The sequence below is a fragment of the Nelumbo lutea genome, chromosome 1 (assembly GCF_056320005.1).
Source record: "Nelumbo lutea isolate HS-2025 chromosome 1, American lotus-T2T, whole genome shotgun sequence".
Taxonomy (NCBI): domain Eukaryota; kingdom Viridiplantae; phylum Streptophyta; class Magnoliopsida; order Proteales; family Nelumbonaceae; genus Nelumbo; species Nelumbo lutea.
The window spans coordinates 4,532,963-4,547,531 of NC_142684.1; the positions used below are offsets into that span (position 1 = coordinate 4,532,963).

Sequence of the window (14,569 nt, forward strand, 5' to 3'; positions counted from 1 at the left end):
TGATCAATAACACTTTCATTAATTCATCAAAGGAGATTTACAAAAGGAAGACAAACACGCTTATCTTCCAAGAGCAACAAATAATCTCAAGAAAAGGAAAAAAGAAAGAGAAAAGAAAGAAAACACACTAAAGTTACAGCTTGGCCCAAAAAAGTGAATCCCTTTCTGCCCCTTGTTTAGCTAAACCGTCAGCTAGGGAATTAGCCGATCTTTTAACCCAACGTATCTTAACCTCCATCTCCCGCACCAGCCACTTGAATTTCCTCCTCTCATTATTGTACTTCCATAAGCCATTGCGATCTTTAAGCAGCCACCATATCACCACCTCTAAATCCCCTTCAATTAAGAGTTTCCTGATGTTAAACTCCTTAGCTTTTTGGACTCCTTCCATAACTGAAAAGATCTTAGCTCTAAGGGAATCACCCACTCCAATTGGGCCTGAGAGCATGGCAAAAATGACCCCATTTCCATCCCTAAAAACACCCCCAATCCCCGATTGTCCCGGATTTCCCCTGCTACACCCATCAAAGTTTAATTTCACGAATCCACTAGGTGGAGGGGTCCAAGCCACACTCATTTCTGACTTAGTTTGTGTGCAACTTGCAATTTCACCCCACTTCCTCAACATGTCATCCACAGTGTAATCAATGAAAAGCTCCAAAGATTTCAGCCGCTGTACCGCCCTAATATGAATGATAGCCCTCAGATCTGCTACTCCTCTCTGAGCTTCTAAGAATATCCTGGAATTTCTTTCTTCCCAAAGTGTCCAACATACCGCTGCCCTTAGTCCTCTCCACATTATCCTTCCCCTTTTTATCCGCCACCTGAAAAATGAAGGGGAAAAAAGGCCTTGCAAGTCTGATGGGGGGTTCCAACAACAACCAAATAGGGACAAAGCCCATTCCCAAATTGACCTCGCAAAATGGCAAGACACCAGTAGGTGAAAACCAGTCTCCCCATCCGCTTTACAAAGAACACACCACTGAGGTGACGAACAAGTATTGGGTCTCTTTTTTTGGAGTAAAGCACAAGTGTTGATTCTTTCCAGATAGGCTTCCTAACAAAAACTACCAACCCTAGGAGGTATTGCTCTGCACCAAACCTCATCAACAAGAAAAGGAGGGGAGGTAGGACTGGTGGACTGAATTAAGACTTTGAAGAAAGAAGCACAAGTAAAAATGCCATTGGGAGAAGGTGTCCAAATTCTAGAGTCCACCCTAATGGGGTCTAAGACAACGTTATCAAGAATTGCAATAAGGCTCAAAATAATGTCAAAGTCTGAGTCCCTCAAATCCCTTCTTAGACCCAAGTTCCACCCAATCCCAGAAACGGAAGAGGACAGGGTGGTAAAAGATGAGATTGGCTCATTTTTCAAATCAGAAAGAGCAAACAAAGGAAACTGATCCTTTAGAGGGGCACTCCCCACCCAGGTTTGTTCCCAAAATTTTATGGAGTTATTGGAATTCAAATCATACCAAATATTAGGGGAGAAAACTAGTAGTAGGTCACGAATGGCTTTCCAAGGAGAATTGCTTGTGGTCCTAGCTCTTATTCCAGCGTCCCATCCATTATGCTCCAGCCCATGAATACTTGCCACTATTCTAGCCCAAAGCTTCTCCTTCTCCAATGGGAATCTCCACAACCACTTTCCCAACAGAGTCATATTCCTTCTCCTAATATTCCCAAGCCCCCCACCACAAGTCTTATTCCTACAAACTATCTCCCAGCTCACTCTATGATCCCTCTTTTCCTCTGCCAATTCCCACAGGAAATCTCTCATTAGATTCTCCAAACTCAACCTTCACTGGGATTTTAAACACCGACAGGAAAAAGAGAGGTAAATTAGCAAGCGTGGCCTTAATAAGAGTACTTCTCCCACCAAGAGAGAGGTAGTTCTTTTTCCATGACACTAGTCTTTTTTCGAACCTTTCCACCATCGGGTTCCAAAAGCTCTCCCTCATGGGATTATCCCCTAAAGGCAACCCTAAGTAGTTCAAAGGCCAGCCCGAGACTTCACACCCCAATACTTCAGCACTCTCCCTGATCTCTCCCTCCTCCAAATTCACCCCCACAACACAACTTTTCTCAAGGTTAACTTTCAAGTTGGATATTTGCTCAAACAGTTGTATCACCGACTTCAAATTTCTAATAAAGCTCACATTACCGCCTTCACAAAAAAGAATCCTGTCGTCAGCAAACTGCAAGTGAGTAAGAGGGGTTTCCGCCCTCCCAACTCTCCAACCTCTAATGAACCCCCTAGAATCTGCTCTGTGAATCAATTTCCCCAAAACCTCTGCAATTATAATGAACAAGAAAGGAGAAAGGGGGTCTCCTTGTCTTATACCCCTACTGGCCGGAAAGAAGTCTACCACTGTCCCATTCACTAGCACTGAGTAATGACAATTCCGGACACAACCCATGATCCACTTACACCATCTAGCCCCGAACCCAAATTTAGTCAAAACTTTCCTCAAAAATTCCCAGTCCACCAAGTCACAAGCCTTTTCCAAGTCCAACTTACAAACCACTCCCTTCTTCTTATCCCTCTTAAAGTTCTCCACACTCTCATTAGCAATTAAAATCTGATCAGTGATTTGTCTTCCATTCACAAAAGCTCCTTGGTAGTGTGCAATGATATCTGGCAAAACCTTCTTCAGCCTCAAAGACAACACTTTTGCAATGATCTTATACAAGCTATTAACCAAGCTAATTGGCCTAAAATCCTTCGGGTGGGAAGCATCTTTCTTTTTTGGAATTAAGGCTATAAATGTGGAATTCACACCCGGATTGACAATTCCTCTCCTGTAAAACTCCTCAAATACCTGCAAAAGATCATCTTTCAAAATGTCCCAACTGTCCATAGAAAAAACAGCCTCTTTGATCTCTTCTAAACTAAAGCTTCTCTCCAACCTTCTCCTGTTCTCCACCCCTACATCTGGCCAGTCCAAACCTTCTACACACAGGCCTTCTTAGGATAGATTTGAAGTGCTCCACACAAGCCCCAGCAATCTCCTCTTGATGCACTAACTCAACTCCATCTACTACCAATTTGGAGATCAGGTTCTTCCTTCTCCTGCCTTCTTCTAGAGAGTGGAAAAACCTAGTGTTTCTGTCCCTCTCTTGCACCCATTTACACCGAGATTTTTGCCTCTAGCTAATTTCCTCCTTGTGCAGGCAATCCTCTAACTGTCTTCTTAGATCTCTCCTGAGCTCAATGTCTTCCTCTCCAACTTCTCCCCTTTCTTCTTTAAAGTCAAGGCTTTCAATCTTATCCAGCAGATCTCCCTTTCTTTTTCTATCCTCCCAAACTCCACTAAATTCCATCCTTGATTTTTGCTTTCAAAAATTGAAGTTTCTTATGGAATTTCATCCCCTCCCATTCCACCAATGAGTTACACTCAAATCACCACTCCCTTACTTTGTTGTTAAACTCTGGGTGGAGTAACCACATATTTTCAAATCTAAAGGGGGTAGGACCTCCACGCCTTCTTTACTCCTTACATAACACTATGGGCCAATGATCGGAGGTCACCCTTGGAAGAGCTCTAGAAGCCAAGATTCCCCAATGGACTTCCCAATCCAGAGAGAACAGGAATCTATCCAATTTAGAGCAAATGGGTCTAGATTGAAGATTTGACCAAGTAAATGTCTTTTGAGCTAAGGGGATCTCTTTAAGCTCAAAGTCCCCCACAAAGCTGTTAAACTTCCTCATGCTTTTTGTCACTCTCTGGTTAACCTTATTGGATTCCTCCAAGAATCTAATCACATTGAAGTCCCCACCCAAGCACCAGGGCCCATCCCACAACCCTCTAACATCCGCCAATTCCTCCCACAACTCCTTTCTCTTTCTGTAGTCATTCGGTCCGTAAACATTTGTGAGAACCCACGTAAAATCACCCTCAAGCTTGGACAGTCTCCATTGATAAAGAGGCAAATCCCAGCCATCCCAACCCATGAACAGGTCTACTAAGACTACAGAATGGATTTAGATGAGCAGATATACCCATATATAACCCCTACCTCCTCCCTTGGCAGCAGATGCCTAATCTCCAAGGTTGAGTCAAGTGGCCTACCAGGTCACAACACAACAGAGCACCCAAAATCAGTTTTCTTTTTTATTTTCTTGACCAGTAAGGCAGCAACACAGAAATTCATTCATTCATTAGGCTGTGTTTGGTTGTAATGCAAACACAAATAAGTACTCTGCATAAATACTCTCCTTCCAGTTCAAGAATGCAAAGTGTAATACTTTTTTGTATTCTTCCTGTTTGTTTGAAATTGGTGCAAGACATGGGCCCCATCATTAAATGCCTTAAATTTTTTGTCAAACACACCAACTATCAAAAGAGCACAAGTTTGTATCCAAAAAATGGGTACAGTAATGTGCTCTTCTCACGATACAAAGATGTCAGAAAAAACATTTTTGACATTTTAATCGTTACTTTTTTGTATGGCAACCAAACGCTCAGAAACGCTGAACTGGGGTATTGTATTGCAAACAAATGCAGCCTTAATAAAAAAAGAAATTACAACCAGAAGTTGTGAAGAAACTATCTAACCCAATACAAGACAAGCCCACCCTGCTGTATCGTGCAGCCTTTATTACAACTGAGCCCAGTACATATGTTGTCTATTTACTCCTTGTTTTGCTTAACCATCTGCTAAACTATTGGCAGATCTCCTAACCCGCTTGATTTTAATTATCATATCTCCTTTTGTTATTGGAAACGGTAACATCATTACTACAAAATTAAGATACAATTGGCAACCCCTAATATAGGTGCTGAACCCAAGTAATCTGAACTACAAAACTGCCCAGAAGAAACTTCCCCTCACAGTCCCCTGTTTGGCTAAGGTATCAGCCAGACCATTAGCTGATCTTCTTTTCCACTTGAAGCATGCACCAATCTCCCTTGTTATATTCAGAAATTCCCATATGGACTGTCAATACATCCATGCTCCCAGCTTGCCTAATTGCAGCCAATCCATCAACAATTTAGAGTCTCCTATCTCAATTTGGTGCAACCCCAATTGTTTGGCATATCTTACACCTTGAAGCAAAGCCATCACCTCGGCCCTCAATGAATCCCCCACCCTTATTGGCCCAGAAATCATAGCAACAATTCTCCCATCTCCATCTCTGAATACTCCCCCTTTACCTGAAGGCCCCGGATTACCTCTAGAGCTCCCGTAAAAGTTCAACCTTATATAGATAAATATGTATAAAAGCTTCCACATCACCCCTACACCTTTCTTTAGCCACCCCACTACCAGTTTCAAAGCACCCACAATCTAAATATATAGATAAATATGTAATATATATATGTAAATATAAATAATTAGAGCACACAAAATCATATGAACCATTACATAAAAAGGAAAAGAAAAATACAGATTCTGTTTTATCCATGAGCTCATTTTCAATCATGTAGGCAAATGCAACTTAATTGCCAAAAATACTTTATTCACAAGACAATTTACCTGAAAAAAAGAGACCAGCAACTTGACCAAATTCGAATTTGTCTTATTAGCAGAGAGACCATGTTTCTTGCACAAACCTTGAAGCTCTTTACGAGATAGGTTGTGATAGAAGTCTTTATCTTCCCAATTCCCCATTCAGTTGGTCTCAAATGTAAAATTAGTCCAAGTGTGCAAAATATATAAAGCCAAACCTGCCCAAAGAGAAACCAGATTCTATTATATCAGAAAATAGATTAGGGGCACCTATAAGAATAAAATGCACTTCTGCTTTATCCCAGAGATGGACATAACATTTTGAAGTACAAAGGGATCAAATTTTCACATTGAATGGTTAAATAAGAGAGCATCACAATTCCAAATCCGTCCATCCCCCCCCTCCTATTCACATACCTTTCTATCATAGTTGTCAAGGCGTAGCCTAGGCGACTAGGCGCCCTTGGCTGGGCGCCTCGTCCAAACGCCTTGACTTTTAGCAACTAAGCGCCCTTCTAGGCGACTAAACGCCCACCTAGGTGACAAAAATGATAAGGCAGGCGCCTTTTATAATATCATTTATATTGCTGTATCTTATTAATGTATGTGTTAATACATTTTATTATATGCTATATATATCAATTATATTTTGTTTTAATGTTTTACTATTGAAATTTAAAAGATCAAAGGGTTTTGAGAAGAAAAAAAGAAAGAAAGAAAGAAAAGAAAAGAAAAGAAAGGGGAAAGAAACAATAGAATAATAAAGTTCTTTTTTTTCTATTCTCTCTCTAATTAAATAAAAGAGAAACTCCATCCTTGTTTTCTTTTCTATTTTACTTTTCGTCTTGAATATTTATCATATAAAGTTAATAACCTTCTTTAGCTGCTAATTAATATGAATTTTCTCTATTAAATACTTATTATAGTAGTAGTATTTTTGAAAATAATGAAATTAATATATGTAAAAGATTTTTATCTTTTAAATGTGATGATTTGCCACATTTTTAGAGGAAATTTAATGTTCTTAATAAAGAGAATTGCTATTTTTCAATTAACATACATGCTGAATGGTATATAAAACTAGGAAACTAGGCAAAAGTCAGTTTTTCATACTATAAAATTTTTATCGCCTAGGCGACTAGGCACCCCAGTGTCACCCAGAACTGTCCAGACGCCTTGAAAACTATGCTGTCTATATTTATGTTGAGGTTTATCCGGACTATATTCAAACAAGCAAATTAGATCAAAACGCAACAAAGTTCAGAGTTTAAATTAAAAAGAAAAAAAATCATTCCTGCTACACTCGTAGGTTCAAAGCATCATATCATGCTTAGGATGTGGCAAAAAGATTGTAAAATACTCCTTGCATTTCACAAGAGGACACAATAATGCCTTTCTTCTCCACCATCTGAGTCATTCACTTAAACAAAATTCTTGAAGAATGAGTGGTTTATTTGTTTGGAGTGTTTGGATCAAAGTAGAGATCTGGTTTTATATGTTTTGTTTCTTTAGTTTATGCTTTTTTTATTTCTTTAAAGAGTTATAAAGGCGATTTGTGATCAGGGGTAAACTCATTTTATTGTAATTAAAAGTTGACAATATAGTGGAATAGAAGTTCTGCATATAAACTACTAGAAAATTAGAAACTAAACAAATTTCTAACAGAGCATCAAGGCCTTGGTGGTGTCCAACTTCTTTCATGAAACTCATACAAACTTACGATCAGCAAGAAGCATGGAATTTTGAAAATGTTGGTCATTAATACTTGGATTGCCTGGTGTTGGGAGGATTCTTGGAGAGCTAACTAAAGGTCATTTGGGGGCTCAAATGGAGATATTGAAATATTTTCCAAAAATCAAGAAAACCAGAGAATTCTAGGTAGAGTTCTGCATTGGCGCCTAGTCATTCCTTGATTGGTTTTGTCATTCTAGAGGGGTAGTTTCAATTTTGAGAAGTTCTATTGAGCGGTAGGCTTTTTGATCCTCAGGGACAACACCTTGGCAATCAATCTATAAATACTTGTCACAAGGCTAATTGGCCTAAAATCTATTAGGCGGTAGGCTTCATTCTTCTTTGGAACCAGAGCAATGAAAGTTAAATTCATACCCGAACTGTGAAATCTAATCAATTAAATTGAGAAGGACATTTCTCCAAAGGGCAATGGACAATGCAACAAGGGACGGTCAAGCATAAAAATATGACAGAACCAAAGGTAACCAAGAAAATGAAAAAAAAATACAATAAGAGGCATGGTAGGAAATTTGAAAACTAAAATAGAAACAGCAATTCAAAAAATAAACAAACAACTAGATATGTTCAAGGAAAATGACTTTATGCAGAATGGAACTGGTTACGCAGATCCTATCAGTTTATTAAAAATGAAAACGGTTATCATTCATAAAGGAATGAAAAATGAAGAAAAACATGTGCAACATTTAAGGGAAGAATGTAAAAGTATTACCTATTCAGAGGATCTCTATATCTAGAACCAGCGAATAGATAGAAGAACTAGAAACATCTGATTGCAGTCATTTATGATCAAACATTTTTGGAAGGAGAAATTAAAATAACTCCTAGTTTTGATAGTTGAACAAATATTAAAATATTTTTCCTCTCAACTTTTGAAATATGCAATGAATAAAATATACATGTAAGAATGAAATAAAGGAAGTCAAAAATAGAAAAATCCAAAAATTCAGAAATAGGTTGTGTTCTACATGCATGCTAACTATGATGAATACAGACAAGAACAAGGGATCAAGAAACCATATCATTATCATCTTAACACTGTTGTTTGTTATATATAGCAGTAAAAGCAGTGGTGGCATTAATAGTACTGGTTGCAGTAGTAGAAAATTAAGCAATTGGATGATAGGAAGAGAGGATTAGAAGAAAGCAACAAAAAGAAGCTAACACCAGAAGTAATAGTAGTTGAAGCATCAATAGTACTGTACTAGTAGTAACTGGGCTCCCAAGAATTTATGATTGAAAGTGAAATCTCAGTTCATTGAGACTTGACAGGTAGGCACCGATTTCCCAATTTTCCTATGGAATAGATATGTTCTTTTTGGACGTCTGAAAAATAAAGAAAATCTTCGAATTTAGCAGACTAACAGAGACTACTTATACTTAGTTAAACTCCTCAAATAAGTAATGCATAAAGAACAGGGGGAGAGGAAAAGATTATTCAACCGCCTTTATAGAAAGGAAGAAGATCAAAGTGGATTTCGACCCAACAACTCCGAAATAGTACAATTTTAATCCACAATAATAGTATGTCCTTTATAAGTTTAGGTGAACCTGAACCATACCAATTACAAAAGGCTGCATACAGGAATGGCCTAGAGCTTTACACGAAAATAGAGATCTTCCGGTACTTGGAAGATCGACACAAATTACTTAGCCAAACCTCTCAAATGTTTAGCCATCTCTCAAAGAGTCAAAAGGTTATAGAAAAACCAACAAGAAGCAGGAACCAGTTATTCGGGGAAAAAAAAGAACATAACATCTGGGTTGAGCTACACTTGTACGCAACAAAAGAGAACAACACAGGAAAAAAGCTTAGCCTTAACTACTGACTCTTTAAGTTACTACAGATTTCTAATTGAAACAGTTTCAAGGAGCAATAACAATATAATCCACAATAAAATAAAATAATTCGAAAAGCCAACACAGCGTTCAGCTTAGTACACCAAAAGGCTAAGAAGAAAAATCAGATCTTTGAGAAACAACGTACACGAAAGAAGCCCTAGTTTTCTTCATAATCCTTTTTAGATTCTTGTGTGAAAGCATTGAAGCTAGTCAACTCCCTTTAATCGTCTCTCAGCGTAAGCTAGAGCGATGGGAAAAGATGGGGACAGGTGAGAGAGCTGAGGGGGAGGGAATCTTCTATCTTCAGACATTCAGTGAGCCCCCAGTTTATGTGTTTCAAGCGGAGAGGTGGCTTTTAGTTTTAGGACCCAATTTTCTAGGAAAATGACATTAAAACCTCTAAATTCAATGATAATTATACTCTCACCACGACTTTCCCGAAAACACAAAATCACTCGACAGCTTTATGTTAATAAAATGCCTATTCTGCCCCCCACTCCAACTATTGCCTTAGCCTTTGCTTAGAAAGAGTGCAAACCTTAAACCGTTCCAAATCAGGTTTCAACCATTTTCTTGGGTTATTTATTAGAATACCCTATAGTTTTACGGATTTTTAATTTATCCTATAATTTTGATTTTACTAAAATACTCTATATAGTTTGCAACCTATTTACTTATGTTATTTTCTAAGAAAAAGTGCCATGTAGGCACTACATCAAAAAAGCAATGATATTTTTACCAACTTCTTATTTGGTAACGTTTTTACCAACCTCTTATTTGGTAACATTTTTCCAAAAAAAAATATTGTTTCAAATCACACCTTAAAAATCGAGAAATTGTGGTATGAAGAAATGCCAAATTATATGTTTTTTCAAAAAACAGCCCATTGCTGAATATAGTTTTATAGCATTGATACCAAACAAAACAATATTGTTTTTCCATAAAACAACCTATATGGCAGCACTGCTTCCAAACAAAAAGAGTAATATTATCACCTAATATGAGTGGAAAATGTTCAAGGGCATGGGCCTATGATTGTTTATTCCATAAGTAACCTTTCTTCATAAACAAAACAAAATTGACTAAATAGAGCCATATATAGTGGTTGTTCATGTTTTACTAAGGCAAAATTGATATTTTTATTTTTATTCAAATGGACATTAAGGTCAAAACTATCATTTTCCACCGTCATCTAATGAAAGGAAAATTAAGAAAGTCAGTTGCAAACTATGGCAATATTTCAATAAAACATAAATTATGGTATATTTTAGTAAATCCATGAAACTAAAAGGGAGTTTTAGTAAATGACCCTTATTTTTTTCCTTATCTTTCGTTTAGTTTTATTTAAAAATGACTTTAAAGTATTACTTGATTCTTTTACTATGGACGCCATACAATTTATTCTAATTTGTGCTCGTGATCTGGAAGAATGTGTTAGAAAAGCATGAGAGAAAAAAAACAAAAAAAAAAACAAAAGATACTTGGCTGAAAAGAAGCCAAATGCTAATGAGTTTTTCATTGCTCTTTTTAAAATTTGGGTGATGGCAAGAAATAGTTGGTTTACCTTCCTAGAGGGAGGAAAGGTTGTGGGGTGGAAGGAGATTTTTGAGTTGTTGCAAGATTTCCTTGGATGATTGGGGCATGGTTTTGTGAAAAGGAAAATTGAGATGAAAGAAAGTAGGATCCTTATCAAGGATTCCTTACCACAAGGAATTATGATGGTAGCAAAAAGTAATTGATTTGGTAGGGTCGACATCAATGTGGGGAGGGAAGATTGGGAGAAGAAGTTGGTGGTTGAAGCCAAGGAAACTCTAGGTATTAGAGAAAAGTGGTTGATGCACCGGTTTAGAGCTTGAATCTTAATGGCATGTTTTTTTTTTTTTAATCCCGTTTGAGAAGAATAACGTAATGTTTGGACTCTATTGAGATGGTAGGGGTTGAGCCAAAAGTCATTTAGGTGGTATTTGATAAATCTGTAAAGTTCAAAAGATACTAAAAGTGTTTGAAATCTGAAAAGAGACATCAATGTGGGGAGGGAACATTGGGAGAAGAAGTTGGTGGTTGAAGCTAGGGAAACTCTAGGTATTAGAGAAAAATGGTTGATGCACAGGTTTAGAGCTTGAATCTTAGCGACATGTTTTTTTTAATCCCAATTGAGAAGAATAACGTAATGTTTGGACTCGATTGAGATGCTAGGGGTTGAGCCAAAAGTCATTTAGGTGGTATTTGTTAAATCTGTAAAGTTCAAAAGATACTAAAAGTGTTTGAACTCTGAAAAGAGTTATTGATGCTTTTCTACTTTGTAGAGGCTCTCAATAGATAAGGTTGTTTGTGTTGGATCAAACCATTGACATTTGAAATTTCCTAATTTTATTATTTTACCCCTAAAACAAATTATTTGACAATTTTGAGTTCAATTTGCACTACTTCATAAAAAAATAAATTATTAAATTCAAAAATAATATTAAAAAATATGAATAAATTATTAAAATTATTAAAATATTAAAATAAGAATAAATTTGAAAATACATATAAATTTATAAATTAAAAATAAATAATTAAAAGTTAAAATAATAATGAAAATAGTAATAAAGTCTATGAAGCAACGAAAAATATTTAATAATTAGCAAATTAATATCTTACAACTATTAAAATATTTAATAATTATTAAAAATAAAAGAATTAATAATTAATACAAATAAAAGCTAAAAATAAAAAATAAGTGATGAAGGGTGATTTGGCACGACCTAGTAAGAAGGGGACATGTAGACGCGATCTGTTCGAGGGGTGACAACTAAACCAAACGAACCCGGCCCGCAACATATTGAGCTTGGAAGTTCAGCCACCTCAACCCAAAAACCACCTCAACACCCAATCCAGTTCGGAACTAAAGAACCGAAGTACCAATTCGGAGCTAAAGAGCTGAAACGCCACGTAATCTACTCGAAAGTTATCCCCAATGGACCCCAAATTTCTCAGATCACAACGAGACTCATCCTAGCTCCGCCTGAATTGGTAGACGATAAATCTTATCAACACATTGCTCCGCTTCGTAAATGGAATAGATCTTATCCGCACAGCCGATGATCCCGGAGTGCTTTTGTAAGGCCCACGACTACTTTATTATATAAGGACATAGAACCCCAAGGCAAAGGTACGCGTAATTATTTTACTCACTAGCATTCAAAAACTCAAGTATTCAGATCGCATTCACAGTATAATACTGACTTAAGCATTGGAGCGACCTCGTAGGGTTAGCTACCCTGGGTTCCCCAATCCACTATTTTGCAGATTGATCCAGCTCATCGCACAATTGGAGTTCGGATCGTCTTCCAGCTAGGAATATCTAGATCGTGCACCATCAATTGGCGTCGTCTGTGGGAAATGATCGGAAGGTCATCCCAACTTTAGTTACAATTTTATTTTTCAATTTTTCCCAATGGACTCTTCCATCAACATCGGAAAAAGTATCGAGATGAACGTCATCGGGGGGCAAGATCAACAATCAACCTTCCTAAAAGGTCCTACGATATGCATGGGCTAGTTTACTATTCTTTTTACAGTGTCAAGAGTCCCGTCATTGTCCGTACCACAGGGCACTGTGCAAGTGAGCGTCCTACATCCCCCAGTGGGCGTGACTTTCTCTGAGCCATCTGTGGTCCCTCTTGGAATCGGGCACTCCCAATTACATGACCTCATTCAGTGCGTCCGGACAATACAGATCCAGATGCAACAGGTCCAACAACTTAGTACTATCTATACCAGCAGTTCTCGCCACTACAGCCAAACCAGCATCCAATTCCACCCCGACAGATAGGGTTGCATCAGGGCCAGAACCCGAATTGGCTTGGAACCAGCCAGAATGTCAACCAATCCCCCCATCGGGGTGCGGGGACCTCGCAAGTACCGATTCCTCCCAAGGGTTAGGTTTCGCCTCGTAGGAGGAAAGACGGTCAACACACTCCTCCAACCTCGTAAGAAAATTTAGAAACGGGTATGGGGTTAGTAAGCTCAATAGGGCCAATCCGCCTTGACACTCCCAGCAGGAAAATGATGGCTTGTGAGGAGATAATAACAAGCTGGAGTTTGAGGTGCGAACACGAGGCGCGGCCCCTCTGTCCCTTGCGATAGCCAGTGCGAACCCCACAACTAAGAGAACCTAGCAAGAAGGAACCAAGATCCACCTTGCGATAATGTTCGTGGTGATGCCAAAATACCAAACTATATCAAAATCAGCAGTACCAACGCCAAGCCGGTGAAGAAGCAGAAGCGGCGACGTTGCAAGACATGCCGCTCCCCGGCCAAAAACAGTCCGTCGACTAAGCCAGGACAGCAAGCAGAGCAAGCCAAAGAAAATGAAGAAGTGAGCTCGGTGGCTACGAAGACTGCGCCTCCATTACTTTGTCGGTCATCTCCTCTACCTCCCAAGCTCTTGGCAACTCCGATGCCGAAAGATTTCAAGGTGCCCCCATTAAACAAGTATGATGGGTCATTTGACCCCAACGATCGTGTGGATTCCTTCTAGTCTTAGATGCACCTAGATGGGACTAACGAGTCCTGCATGTCTGTGGCCTTCTCCACTACATTTAGGGGGGTAGTATGAACTTGGTATCGGAACCTCACGCAAGACTCCACCAAAAGTTGGTCCCAATTTGTCGATCTATTTATTGCGCACTTCATTACCAGCAAGAAGTGCTTGAAGTCGCGAAAAAGCCTTTTGGACGTGGTTCAGAGGGAATGAGAATCAATCAGAAGCTATATAAAAGCGCTTCAATTATACTTGCTTGTAGATACCGGACCTCGATCCAACGGTGTGACTCACTGTGACAAAGAAATGAATCACCCATAAAGAGTTCAAGTGGTACATGGTAGCTAACAAACCGAATGATATCACCGAACTCCTCAAGTTGGCAGATCAGTTCATCGGTACGGAGGAGGAGATCAATCAAAAGTTCGACAACCCACCGCTAGAAAAAAAGGAAGAGAGAGAATGAAGGAATGAGCAATGGTGGGCAAAAAAGAAAGAAAAGCAAATCCCCGAGTAGGGGAAGAAAAAAGTCAAGAAGTTGTTCCCCCTCGAGCACCCACAATCTAGGTCAGCGTTACAAGACCCCACTTGTGGAGAGAATGATCTATATGCCTTTGAATGCTAAGCGAGGAGAGATCTTAATGTCCATCAAGGATTCCTCCTTCGTCAAATGGCCTCCTAGGTTAAGGGGAGACCCGGCAACAAGAAACCTGAATGTCCACTTCCATTTCCACCGAGATCATGGACACAGCACGGAGAATTGTAGGAATCTCCACGACGAGATAGAGGAACTTATCTGCTGTGGGTACCTGAAGAATTGCATATTGCGATAAGAGAAGGGGCAAGCAGATTGATAGATAGATTGACAGGGGTCCAGATGAGGAATGGCCCCGAGGTCAGCAGGCAGAATGAGCAACCACCGCGACAATTGCTAGAGGAAATACCAGTCCGCAGGGTGATTAACATGATCACCAGCAGGTCCATCATCTCCAGATG

The 14,569-nt window shown here is 38.9% G+C and overlaps 1 protein-coding gene across 21 annotated transcripts in view; it reads right to left on the minus strand.

The window, feature by feature from the left end:
* The window catches only part of LOC148873263 (uncharacterized), a 41,966-nt gene extending 32,532 nt beyond the window's left edge, over positions 1-9,434 (minus strand). For 9 of the 21 annotated variants that reach the window (XR_016105149.1, XR_016105158.1, XR_016105156.1 and 6 more), the window contains exons 1-2: positions 9,191-9,376; positions 5,482-5,672 (exon numbers count right to left, since the gene is read on the minus strand). Coding sequence is in view for 10 of the 21 variants with exons in the window: in XM_088965116.1 (XP_088821242.1) it covers positions 5,482-5,616 (135 nt within the window). In the remaining 11 variants the exon portion in view is untranslated. Of the gene's footprint in view, positions 1-5,481; positions 5,673-6,567; positions 6,669-8,408 lie in introns of those variants that run through there. The other 12 variants (XR_016105157.1, XM_088965118.1, XM_088965123.1 and 9 more) reach the window with 9 other exon arrangements.
* Positions 9,435-14,569: the final 5,135 nt, after the last annotated feature.